At 58.2% G+C, this 13,296-nt stretch overlaps 1 protein-coding gene across 2 annotated transcripts in view; it reads right to left on the reverse strand.

Moving 5' to 3' along the window:
* The window catches only part of KIRREL1 (kirre like nephrin family adhesion molecule 1), a 117,740-nt gene extending 109,202 nt beyond the window's left edge, over nucleotides 1-8,538 (reverse strand). For both annotated transcript variants that reach the window (XM_084866981.1, XM_084866980.1), the window contains exon 1: nucleotides 8,382-8,538. In XM_084866981.1, the coding sequence (XP_084723107.1) occupies nucleotides 8,382-8,433 (52 nt within the window). In that variant the 5' untranslated portion in view covers nucleotides 8,434-8,538. The remainder of the gene's footprint in view (nucleotides 1-8,381) is intronic.
* Between the last annotated feature and the right edge of the window lie 4,758 nt (nucleotides 8,539-13,296).

Below are 13,296 nucleotides of genomic sequence, written 5' to 3' on the forward strand. Positions count from 1 at the left end.
CAAACTCCCCTCTCCTGACTCCGGCTCTGCCCCTGCACCTGCGATCCAGGCACCCGCCCCCCTGGCTCAGGCACCGCCTCCAACACGTTTCACACATCGGCAATATGTATGTGCCGATATGAAGGAAAAAAATAATAATTCTCCCCATTTCATGGAAGAGGAAACTAAGGTCTCACCGAAGTTCAGTCATTCGAACCTAAGTCAGGAAGTGAGAACCTTAAGGGTAGGGACAGTATTTTTTTTTTTTAATACTAGAGGCCCGGTGCACGAAATTCGTGCACATGAGGGGCGGGGGTTCCCCTCAGCCCAACCTGCACCCTCTCCAATCGGGGACTCTTTGGGGGATGTCCAACTTCTGGTTGAGGCCTGATACCAGGAATGGGGCAGTTGGACATCCCTCTCACAATCCTGGACCGCTGGCTCCTAATCACCTGCCTACCTGGTCACCCCTAACTGCCTCCCCCAGCCCCCCGCCCCTGACAGCCCCTAACTGCCTGCCCCCCACTGCTAGCCTAACTGCCCTCCTAACTGCCCTCCCCTGCTGGCCTGGTCACCCCAATTGCCCCCCTTGCTGGCCTGGATGCCCCCAACTGCCTCTCCCCCCCAGCCCGATTGTCCCACACAGCCTGTTGTTCAGTAGATTGGTCATCCGTCACTACCCCTGCCGGCCTGGTTGTAGGCAGCCATGTCTGCGAGGGCGTGAGGGTAAATTTGTATATTACCTCTTTATTATATAGGACAGGATGTTTCTATTGATTTCAGAGAGGAAGGAGAGGGAGCGAGAGAAACATCAACGATGAGAGAAAACCACGGATCAGCTGCAGGGGATCGAGCCCACAACCTGTGCACGTGCCCCGACAGGAATCGAACTACGACCTCCTGGTTCATAGGGGGAGGCTCAGCCACTGAGCCACCCTGGCCGGGCGGGGACAGTATTTTGTTCCTTTAGCGACCCCGGTGCCTGGCACACAACAAGCACACAGCCGTTCCTGCCGGATGGAGTGGCCACGTCCTCTCGCCCCCTCACATCTTCACGCCGCTCCAGAGGGAAACGGGCAGAGAAGGAAAGCGCCAAACGGGCCCGGCCGGGCGGATCCGGGATTCCTAACCCGGCCTGGGGTGGCGCAGCCGTGTGGCCACAGAGCACCGGGGACCCAGGCTCCTCCTGCCCTCTCCCGCCCCAAAGCCCACCGTGCCTTCCGGAGACCCTCCCCCCCTCCCAGACCAGGCCCGGGAGCAGGGCCCCCGCGTCACCGCTGGGAACCAGCAGCACTGGCCGGGGAGCCGGCGCCCAGCCCGGGGTGTGAGGCCCTCCGAGCTGAGGCGGCGCTGGCTGCAGGGCCCGCGGGTTTCACTGCGATCCCGAGGGCGCTGAGCGGCTCTCGGAGGGCGGAGGGGAAGGAGGCTCCAGCCCTGCGGACCGCGGAGGGCGGTGACCGTTGCTGGGGAGCGGGGAGAAGGGGGTGTGGGAGGAGGGAGAACCCAGGAGCTTGGAGAGAACTGATGGAGGGAGAGGGAGAGGGAAAAAGAAAAAACCCGTGATGATCGGCAATATCTGGGAGCGCCAGCTTTTATCCCAGGAGGTCACAGACCTTCATCAGGCTCACTGCGGGTGAGTCAGGGGCGGGAAGGGGTGAGCGCTGGCTGCGGGAGGGGAAGGGACCAGAGTCAGAGAGCGGAGAGCCCCCGGGGGGTCTGGCTTCCCTACTCTTATCCCGTGTGCATCCATCAGAGGGGATGCAGGACGTGCCAGACAAGACAGAAACGTCGTGCCTTCAAAAAGCACCGGTGGCCAAAACCGGTGTGGCTCAGTGGTAGAGCATCGGTCTGCACACTGAAAGGTCCCAGGTTCGATTCCGGTCAAGGGCATGTACATTGGTTGCGGGCACATCCCCGGTAGGGGGTGCGCAGGAGGCAGCTGGTCGATGTTTCTCTCTCATCAATGTTTCTAGCTCTCTATCTCTCTCCCTTCCTCTATGTAAAAAATCAATAAAATATATTTAAAAAAAAAAAGCACTGAACGCCCTAGCCGGTGGTGCTCAGTGGATAGAGCGTCAGCCTTTGGACTGTAGGGTCCCGGGTCCGATTCCAGTCAAGAGCATGCACCTCGGCCCCCATTGGGGCATGTGCAGGAGGTGACCAGTCAACGTTTCTCTCTCTTTCCTCTCCCTCTCCGTCTCCCTCCCTCCCTTCCACTCCCTAAGAATTAATGGAAAAATATCCCCAGGTGAGGATTAACCACCATCGCCGGAAGTAAGGCGATCCGCAGAACTGTGGCAGGCCGCACCCTGGCTCCCGTGCGGGGAAGGACCGGGGGAAAGGCTAGGTGTCTGTCCACAGGCGCCCGGGGTGAGAAATGGCTGCGTGTAAACTGCATGTAAGGGCATGTGTGACTCTGTGCACCTGCACATGGCACACACCGCACACACACTCCGTGTGCAGACTCACGTGCAGGAGGGACGCAGGAGACATGCACCTGCCGGGCTTCAGGGCTCCGTTCCGGGATCCGTCCCCTTCGCCCCACGCCCCCTCCTGCTGGGGCCTGGCCCGGCTCTGTCCCTCCAGCGGCATCATTCTGGACTCCGCTTCGCTGGGCTTCTCTCCGTTCACTACGGAAGGGAGATAACCCTACTTTAAGGTGACCAGACGTCCCGATTTTTAACAATTTGGTTTCCTCACCTCCATGGCGGGAATAACATTAACTCCACAGAGTCCTTTAAGAGAATCAGGAACATGTGCCCTGCTGGAGGGGATGCAGGCTGGTGCGGCCGCCGTGGGAAACAGGATGGCGTTTCCTCAAAAAACTAAAACTGGAACCCCCATTGGACCCAGTGGTCCTGCTTCCGGGAATATAGCCCAAGAAACCGGAAACACCGATCAGAAAGACTACACACACCTGTGCTCATAGCAGCCCAGTTCACCATAGCTAAGGCGTGGGAACAGCCCAAGTGCCCATCTGCAGATGAGCAGATTAAAAACGGTGGTAGGTCTACACGATGGAATGCTACGCAGCTGTAAAAAAGAGAAAGAAAGAACTCTTACCATTGGCAACGGCAAATGGAGGGACCTGGAGAGCACTGTGCTAAGCAAAATAAGCCAGTCAGAGAAAGACAAGTATCCCATGATCTCACTCCTACGTGGGATCTAACGAGCAACATAAACGGATGAGCTAAAACAGATCCAGAGACACAGAAGCAACCCAGAGACTGTCAAACCTCAGAGGAGAGGCTGGGGAGGATGAGCGGGAGGGAAGAGATCGACCAATGAAGTTGTGTGCGTATATGCAAAACCCAGGAACGCAGACAATAGAGGGGCGAAGGCCTGGGTAGGGGACCAGGGCAGGCTGGGAGAGGTCAACTGGGAGGGGGTGTGGATATGCAATACTCTCAATAATAAAGAGTGTTTTAAAGAAATAAAAGAACAATGCACAGGAAAAGCACGGCAGGAATTCAATAAAGAAGTCATTTGGATGCTTTGGTAGGGAGCTCACCTCCCACCGGTATAATCACTTTTCACCACGGAAGCCAAAGCAGGGCCCCCCACAGCCGACCGGCACAGGCCACCCCCCGCCCGGCCTCCCTGTCTGCCAGGCGGCTGCCTGGGAAGCGGGTGGTCCTGGGTTCGCTCCCGGGTCCCCACTTCTGGGGGATTCTGGACCAGTGTCCGTCACCGCTGGCATGGGGACCCCGGCAGAGGGGAAGGGCGCGGCGCTGAGGTCAGCCGGGCCCCACAGCACCCAGCAGGAGACGTAACCTGTCTGCACCTCGATTTCTCACCGGTGAAACGGAGGTCATTACGCAGCTGACCTCAGGGGGTCGTGGTATGGATTACGTGCGATAATGCATAGAAAGCCGTTAGCACAGGGCTCCGTAAATGGTCCGTGTCATTTCCAGACTCTGAGATGCTGCCACCTGGGGCTCGTGTCCCTCCCAGGTCTCATCGGAGTGCCAACCTCGCCCCCTCTGCCCGCTCCCCAGCCCCCTTCTCCTTGCCGGAGTTCTCCGGCCAGGGAGAGACCGGCCAGCCTCCCCTCCTGGGTCTGCCGGCCACAGCCCCGGCCTCTCCGCGAGACACAGAGGAGGCCCGAAGCCAGGGCCAGCCACCTGGGCGGCTGGCGCAAGAAAACAAAAGAGAAGCATCGAAAAGGGGCCGGCGGACAGCTCGACGGCGGCCCATCCGTGTCCGGCCACAGGGTCCTAGCAGCGGCGCGGTGAGCATCTCTGTGCCAGACGCGGGTCCAAGCTCCTTCCGAGGATCAACATGCCCCATTGCCATGGAGACCCCGTGCGGCATTGCGCCTGTCTTCGCGTTACAGGTGAGCAGACTGAGGCAGAGAGAAGGCACAGACCTGTTTCAGCTGCAGAAACTACCAAGTGGCCACGGGAGGGGGGAGAAGGGGGGGTGAGCCAGGGGCTGTGATTCCATCATTGTTCCATCCGCCTAACCCCGTGGCGCTCTCCTCAGATCACCCAGACACCGGAGGGCACGGACCCTGCGCACACATCGCTCCGTGTCGGGAACTGAGAGGACATACAGACCAAGACGTGGCCTCGGGGACAGAGGGGGCCATCAGAGCACGCAGTTCTCAGGTCCAGGGCTGAAGGCTGGGACCCCAGGACGGCCTCCCGGGGCCCGCAGCACCGGGGGCCGAGGCAGCGCAGACAACAGACGGTGCAGCTCCGTGAGCAGCAGAAGGCCGGAAGGCTGAGGCCTCCCTGTCCCGCTGGCCCAGGGCCGTGGCCAGAGGCAGCGCCAGGCTCGGAGGGCTGGATGTGCGCCCCCCTTCAGGTCCGAGTGCCTGGAAGGCGGGGGTCCAGTCAAAGTCAAGGAGGGGCGCCCCCAAAAATTATATACGAAACTACCTTTGGACCCACGGGTCCCACTTCTAGGAATATATCCTAAGAAAACCAAAACACCATTCAGAAAGAATGTATGCGCCCCTGTGTTCTTAGCAATCGCCATACACAACAGCTGAGATCTGGAAACAGCCCAAGTGCCCATCAGCAGACGAGTGGGTAAAAAACTGTGGTACAGCCACACCGTGGAATACTACGCAGCACTGAAAAGGGATCTCCCACCCTCTGAGACAGCACGGAGGGACCTGGAGAGCACTGTGCCGAGCGAAATAAGCCAGCCAGAGGAAGACAGGTATCACATGGTCTCACTCCCATGTGGAATCTACTGAACAAAACACACGGATGAGCGGAGTGGATCCAGAGACACGGAAACATGGAAACAGAGGGCAGAATCTCAGAGGGAAGGCGTGGAGGGTGGGTGGGTGGGAAGTAACCAACCAAGGACCTTGTATGCATATATGCATGGCCCATGGACACAGACAATCGGGTGCTAACGGCCCGGGGTGGGGGCAAGGTCGTTGGGAAAAAAGGGGGACATATGTAATACTTTCAAGAACAAAGATTTTTTTAAAAAGAAAAAGGAAACAGAAGGGGAGTCCTGATCTCTGCCTTGTCTCCTTCCTCACCCCCAGGGCCCACTCCGGGGTTAAGCAGGCCGAGGGGGGGCGTGTGCGGTGTGTGTGTCCGTGTGAGGTGTCGGGAGCGGGGACACACACACACACACACACACACACACACACACTCCGTTCCCAACTGTTCTCCGTTCCAGACCCACGTTCCCGGCCAGGATGAGGCTGTGTTCCGGGAGCTGAGTCCCGGGAACGGGGAGAGCTTCAGGCCTCTTACCTCTACCCCTCACCCCCTCCCTGCAGGTAGAGGGATACCACCTGGGAGCTGAAGGAACAGATTTTACCCCCCACCCTCCCGTACCCGCCTCCTCTGGAGGCAGCTCCCACCCCGAGCCAGCCTGTCATCCCACATTGCTCTGATTAGCTATAATCTTTCTTTTTCAATTTCTCCTCTTCAAGACTCGGAGAGAGAAAATCGCCCAGAAAATGATTAAATATTTCAATTTTCGGCACAATCAGTCTGAGGAGCTGACGCATGATGGAAATGGGGGTAAGGATAATGGTTTTCATTTAGATAAGATACAGAAAATTATTTAGTGAGAAATGAAGATTGATGAAGCCCATTGGCATTCTTTAAGATGTGATTTTTTATTTCTCTGCCTGAGCTCTCAGTCTCCCCTTCCCGCTCCTCCTCCCTGCTCCCCTGTATATGTGCTCTCCTCCCGCCACCTCTCCTCCTATCTCCCACCCCCCCCTCCGTCCCCTGGCACCCCCCTTCCCTCTCTCCCCGCCCCAGCCCCTGACCTGGAATCCCTTCTTTCTGAAGAGGAGGCCGGGGAGGAGGTGCCAGCCCCCCCTGCCTCCACCCCAGGCCTCGCTGGCTTCCCAGAGCACTCCCTGTAGCTCCTCTCCCCTCCGGTCTATTCTCTGTCTTTTCTTCCGCCTTCACTCATCCTCCATCCCCCCACCCCCACCACTTCTGCACACTTTCCTCAGCTCCTGCTTCCCCCCTGCAGGAGGCAGGGACCCGGGAGCAGGGAGCTCCGCTCACCTCTGACCCGCCCCCTCCCCAAAGGGAGAGGGGCCCACAGCACCCTTCTCCCTTCCTGGCCGGTTCCCTCCCCGCTCCCATCCGCACGTCTCTCCCGGGTCCTAACTGCAGCTTTTGTTTCTGGAAGCTCATTCGTGTCCATGTTGCTGACATGTTAAGGGCTGCAGAGAGAGGGCAGACGTAGCTTGCCCCCAACACATACCAACACTGACCCAGCTACTCCCACACACACACCACACACCACACACCACACACACACACACACACACACACACACACTCTTTCTCCCGAGCAGCCTGGCAGAGCAAAACGAGAACTTCAGGCCTCTTCCCAACTTTCTGCCAAGTGGCAGCCTGGCCAGCCAACCCCAGCACCAGGCCTCCGTCCTCCAGCACCAGTTCCTCTCAGCTCTCCCCCTCAGTGTGCGCCCTTCCCATGTTCATGTGTGTGTATGTGGGGGGGAGGGCAGGGGCACAGATGCCCTCTGGGGGAAGATGGATCAGGCTCTGCCCCATTAGCTCAGCCTCTGGAGCCTGGGAGGGGCCCCACCAGGGGATAAGGGGTCCATGTAACACTCCACCCCAAGCATACCCCCAACCCCGGAAGGGAACGGCGCAGGCATGACGACTGGGCATGTTCTATCCACGCTGACTTCCCTCTTCTCAGATCCGGGCCCCCCCCACCCCACATCCCACCCCCCCAAAAAAAGAGCCCACCCCCTCTCCATTTTGTAGCCGGTACATCTCCAGAGGTGTCTGGCTATATGGATGGCTACTCGAGCTTCTTTGTTTGCTGGACGGTGGGTCTCTACAGCAGGTTTTCGGTGTGAGTGTGTGTGTGCTGTGTCCTGGTACATGCCTACATGCGTGTACTGTGCCTATGAGTTGGCTGTGTCTGGGTGCATGGATGTGCAAATGGAGAGGAATCGGTCTCGGATGTGTCGGTGTCTTTGTGTGGATGTGTCTGTCTCGGTGCGGGCGATGCTGGTGGGTCTGTCCACCTCGGTAGGTGAGCAGGTGAGGGGTCTGCTTCAGTGTGTGTGTGTGTGTGTGTGTGTGTGAGAATTACATCAGCGCTGTTTTGGAGGGCAGGGGCTCGCTCAGCAGTCCTCAATCTTCCCAAGAGTCGGACCCACAGGGCCAGGACCCACCGCCCCAGGCCGCCCAGTCCTGCCTGGGGTCCGGGCTCTTTATCTCCCTGCCCTGGCCCCCGCCCCCAGGAGGATACAGGAACCTGGGTTCTCTCCTCTCCCGCCTCTCCCTCCCCTCCCCTGACAGTTCCAAATACATTCAGAGCATCCACACTTTCCTGACCCAAAGCGGGGGGCTCACCGCCCCCCCAGAATGCCCCTCCACATGGGCCCGGCCAGCCACTGCCTTTGCAACTCCGCTCCCCGGCGAGCCCCCGGCGGCGGGATCCGGGGCGCCCCTTCCTTCCTCCAGACGGCGGTCCCCCGAGGGGGGCGAGGCGGGAGCAGGGGATCCCCTCCTCAAGCCCTTCCCGAGCCCGGGCCCCCGCTTCCCGCGCGCCCCCCAACCCCAAGTCTGGAACCCCAGCCTCCCCAGCCTCCCCGCCGGCAGGACCGCGCCGCCGGCCCCGGAGGGCGGGAGGCGGGGAGGGAGGCGGGCGGGCGGGCTGCCCGCGGCTCGGGACGGACTTTCCCGCTCGGGTCCCGCTCCCCTCCGTCCCCGCGCGCAGCCGGGGAAGCAACTACTTGGGCCGATCCGCGGAAAGTCCTCCCCCGCCGGGCGCCGGGCGCCGGGCTCCGGGCTCCGGGCTCCGGGCTCCGCGCTCCGCGCCCCGGGTCCGCGCGGGGACCTCATGGCGCCGGGCCCCCGGGCCCCCGGACTCCCCCGGCGCGGGGGCAGCCGGCCCGGGTCCCGGTGCCGGTCCCGGTCCCCTTACCTTGGGAGAAAGTGTCGGAGAGAGTGAGGATCCAGACGAGGAGGCTCAGCATGCTGCCCGCCGTGCGCCCGCGCCGGGCCGGAGTTGGCGAGCGGCGAGCCGCGGGCCGGAGGAGGAGCCGCCCCCGCCCGCCCGCCCAGCACACGCGCGCACACGCACACACAGCCGCGCACAACTACTTCCCTCCTCCCTCCCTCCTCCTCCCGCCGGCCCCCTCCCTCCCGCCGCTCTCCCCTCTCTCCGCCCCGCTCTCCGCCCCTCCCGCTCCGGCTATTCCTCCTCTCCCGCTTTATCTCTCCGCGCCTCTTTCATCTCTGCGCTCCCCCCTCCTCCTCCCCCTCCTCCTCCTCCCCCTCCTCCTCTCCCTCCTCCCCTGACGTCTCCTCTCCCCCAGCCCCCGCCCCCCGCCCCGCGCGCGCGCACACTCGCACCCGGCGCCGGAGCGGGGATGGGAGCGGGGAGAGAGGGACCGGGCGCCGGGAAGGGGACGGGGGCGGCCGGGCACTGGCCCCAGCGCCTCCCCTCCCGCCCCGGCTCCGCACCCCGGGGTCCCGGGCGGCGAACTCGGCGGGATGGGGGGAGCGGGGCGGGGCATGCGCTGGGGACCAGCCTCCCGCCGGCGGAGGACCGAGGTGCGGGAGGAAGAGTGTGAGTGAGTCTGGGGGTGAGTGTGTTAGGGGTGGGCAGGCATCAGAAAGCATGAAATCCTCTTCTCGTGTTTTGTTTTCCTCGTGGATCCCACACCCAGAACCGAATCCCCAGGCTCCCCAAACTGGGAATGGTCGGCGTCCTGGTGAAGGATTGCGGAGGATCCATTCCTGCGCCCGGAGCTGGGGATCCGCTTCCTGGATCCGCCGGGAGCCCCCGCCGGGCGCCTCCTCCGCGCGGGGACCCCAGGCGGAGCCCTCGCCGGCCCTCCTGCCTCCACCCGGGCATCTACCCACGGCCCCGTCCTTCCAGGGGGAGAAAGCAGCCAGCTCCTCGCTGTGCAGAGACAGGCGAGGACAGCACAGGAGCACCTCTGGGCGGGAAGGAGTGGGATCCCATGGGGCTGGGAGATCCAGGTCCTGGAAGGAGGGCTTTCCGGAGGGGTCTCCTCCCGGGAGCTCCTCTTCCAACCCTGCCCGGATGCCTCTGCGCCGGGGTTGCCGGTGAGGCCCGGCCGTCGCGTCCCAGGGTCCGGGCTGAGGAGACATAACGGGAATTGCACAACTTTGCTGGTGTGGAGAGGCCTCCTCGTTTGTTCGCGGGTTCTGGGTCTCCTGGGTCCCCACCGCTACCCGCCAAGATTGCTCCATCTTAGCCCCGGGAGGCCGCGCGCGGCTCTCCGGCTCCCTCTGCCGGCAGGAGGCGGCCACACGCTCTCTTCTAAGGATGGATGGTCCAGACACATCCACACACACTGGAGGATACAGAAACACAGGCGGAAAAACATACAGGCTCACAGTCCGAAGGACGTTATGCGCAGACCCAGAGAGTCCTTCGTATGTTCAAAAACACATATGCAAAGGCAAACACAGAGTTTAAAAATAGAGTCATGTAATGCTTTAAACAATAAAGAATTCTAAAAATTAGCATAACCAATGGACACAGACACTTGGGGGGGGGGGGGGGGGGGGTTGTGCTGGGAGGTGGGGGTGGCCGGGGAGATGTCAATGAGGGAAAAGGACACATACGTAATACTATATGTAATACTTTAAACAATAAAAATTTAAAGAAAAAAATAAAAATAAAATAGTCATATCTAGCCACACAACAATGTGCATATACATAGGTAATGTTCTTTTATTTGCATTCCACAAATGTGTGCCTGCTTATGTTTCAGTCACAATTCTAGGCTTTGGAGATATAGCAATGAAAAAAAAATATTGACAGCCCCACGGGTATGGCTCAGAGGTTGAGTATCAGCCTATGAACCCAGGATGTCATGGTTCCACTCAATTCCAGGTCAGAGAACATGCCCGGGTTGCAGGCTCAATCCCAGTAGGGGGCATGCAAGAGGCAGCCGATCAATGATTTTTATCATTGATTCTCTCTCTCTCTCACTGGCTCTTAAAAAAAAAAATGTTTAAAAATAAAAAATAAGAGAGAAAAAATATTGAGCAAGTTCTTCCCTCGTAGTGTTTCATTCTCTAGAACAGTGTTTCCCAAACTTCTCTCATGATGAGAATCACCTGGTGGAGTTGTTAAAATACAGATTCCTGAATCCCAACTAAGAAGTGCTAAACTAGAATTTTGGGGAACATATAGGTAAAATTGTATAGTTAACTTAGTGCTTTGCCTTAGTTTGGGAAACACTGCTCTAGGAGATGAAGAGACAGTAGGAAAATATAAAAATATACCATGTTGTAGTAAGTGCTGAGACAAAGAAAACATGACAAATGAATAGGGAGTGGGAGGGAGGGAGAGACTGACCTTCTAGGCAGTCACAGAAAGTAGTGCTGAAGTAGCATCGGAGCAGACAGACACCTGAAGGAATTGGGGCTTCTGAGGGGAGAATGGAGCAGGTAGGTGCTGGCAGCCGTGCAAAGGCCCTGAGGTGGCGGTGCTCTGGCAGCCTTTTCTCCTTGTCACTCTGCATGGAGGCCCATGGTGAGAGCGACTGAGGAAAACGGTAAGAAAAAGCTCAGAAGCAGAGAATAGTCTTAGCATAGTGCTTCTTGCCCACCTTCCAGCTTCAGGTATTCTGGTTTGATGGTTATCCTTTTTTTTTTTTTTTTTTTTTTAATATATTTTATTGATTTTTTTTACAGAGAGGAAGGGAGAGAGATAGAGAGCTAGAAACGTCGATGAGAGAGAAACATCGACCAGCTGCCTCTTGCACATCCCCTACCGGGGATGTGCCCGCAACCAATGTACATGCCCTTGACCGGAATCGAACCCGGGACCTTTCAGTCCGCAGACCGACGCTCTACCGCTGAGCCAAACCGGTTTCGGCTGATGGTTATTCTTAGTGTGAGATGGGGCTGGGTAAAAACTTTTACTTCTCCTCAGGCCTCTGATCTCACCTCCAAACCCTGGCAACAGAGGAACCAAATTTCTCCAGAACCTTAGCAGCCAAAGCAGTAATCTCACCTCTCTCTCTCTCTCTCTCTCTCTCTCTCTCTCTCTCTCTCTCTCTCTGTAATCCCAAATCCTGAACAGCTCAGTTCATAGTGTGAACTTTGAGAAAGAAGACACCTGCTAAGAAGAGATCCTGGTGGCTAACTGGACTGAAGTTTAAACAAAAACAAAACAAAACAAAACAAAACAAAAAAAACAGCCTCCCAGCCATTTGTTCTGGGGACCTCTCACTAAAACTGCACTTCTGGTAGAAACCTGCTGTGAACTATCCGCCTCAGCACTGAACTGCCTGTCAGCGGAGCCAGCCTTTATAAAGGAGTTCCTGGAATCCTGTTTCAACCAATAAGACTGCGGCTTTCCCCATCCCATCTAAGCTGGGCTGCTCCGCCCAACCAGGGCAGTTCTAACCAATCCGAACAGTGGCTTTTGGACCAATCAAAAGGTGAGCATTTGGAGCCTTCCCAGGCTTCAGGGTGGGCCAATCAGGGAGCAGGGGTGGGGACTTCTGTCTGTATAAGTCAGCTCCCCTCTGGACTTTGGGGAGCAACTCTCCCTTTCCAGCCAACACCAGAGGCTGTGGCTGAGCTGAAACTGGGGGAATACCTTGCTGGAGCAGGGCAGTGCAGAGCAGAGGGGCGCTGCCCCACAGCCATGCTGTTGTGTTGCACCTCAATGAAGCCATTTTGTACTAAATAAAGTTTCCCTTGCCGAAACCGGTTTGGCTCAGTGGATAGAGCAGCTGCCTGTGGACTGAAAGGTCCCAGGTTTGATTCTAGTCAAGCGTACATACCTTGGTAGGGGATGTGCAAGAGGCAGCTGACCAATGACTCTCTCATGGATGTTTCTAGCTCTCTATCCCTCTCTCTTCCTCTCTGAAAAAAACTAAAAATACATATTTTTTAAATAAATAAAGTTTCCCTCTTTGCTGCACCCAAACAGAGGGTTCCTGCTGGTGTTGAAATGATGGTGAACCGTTGGTAGAGAATAGCAAACACCCTTCTCCAGCATCCCCTTCACATAAAACCCCACCAGCCCCTGGTCCTCATCACCAGCCTGTATGGGAACCTCCTGCTGGGCCTTTAACAATGCCAGCGCCCTGGCCTCCCTCGCAGAGATTAATTGTTCTGGGGTGAAGCGCCAAGCATGACTATTTTTAAACACCCCCCTCGTGCCAGGTCATTCTAAGGGGGCTGAGGATCCCTGAGCTCAGCAAAGCCCTGCTCTCTGGGCATTGCCCTCAGCAAGTCTGCCCCCCACAGGGCCTTGCCCTCTGCCTCCCACCAGCGGCTCTGCTTGGGGCCAGTCCTGCATCACACTCCCCTCTGTCAGGGGAGAACGGCAATGAAGCTCCTCCAAAATCTGCTTCATTCTCATCCTTCTCCCCCCGCTGTTCACAGCTCAGTCCTGTTGGACTCACTGGCTCCATGGGGGGCTAATCAGAACCCTCGTCGAGCCTGGAGCGTCCGGGGCTGAGGTCAGACAGATGCTCCCCAACACAAAGTCTGCCGTCAGCTAGACACTCCCCCGGGAGAGGGTATCTGCCTCCCCTGTCAAACTCAGGGCTCCTTGGGGTCAAGGGCATGCTCCCTCTGTCTGAAGCTCCTTGAGGACCAGGGAGACCCTGGGTACTCCCTGTAGAGGGCCAAATGGGAAGACACCTGGATATTCTCTAGAATCTAGATTGTTGCTGACTGGGCCTGGGATGCGGGAATGCAACTGACATGACAGAATCATGGGTGTGCAGAGATGTTCTTAGTTCCTGGCTTGTGTTTGTCCAGGAGGAAGGAGTGGGTGGAACTTGGGCCCTCCCAGGCTCCTTGTTTTCCTGTGAAACCCCCTTGATGGATTGGAG

The sequence above is a fragment of the Pipistrellus hanaki genome, assembly GCF_964339955.1.
Source record: "Pipistrellus hanaki genome assembly, chromosome: 18".
Classification (NCBI taxonomy): Eukaryota; Metazoa; Chordata; class Mammalia; order Chiroptera; family Vespertilionidae; genus Pipistrellus; species Pipistrellus hanaki.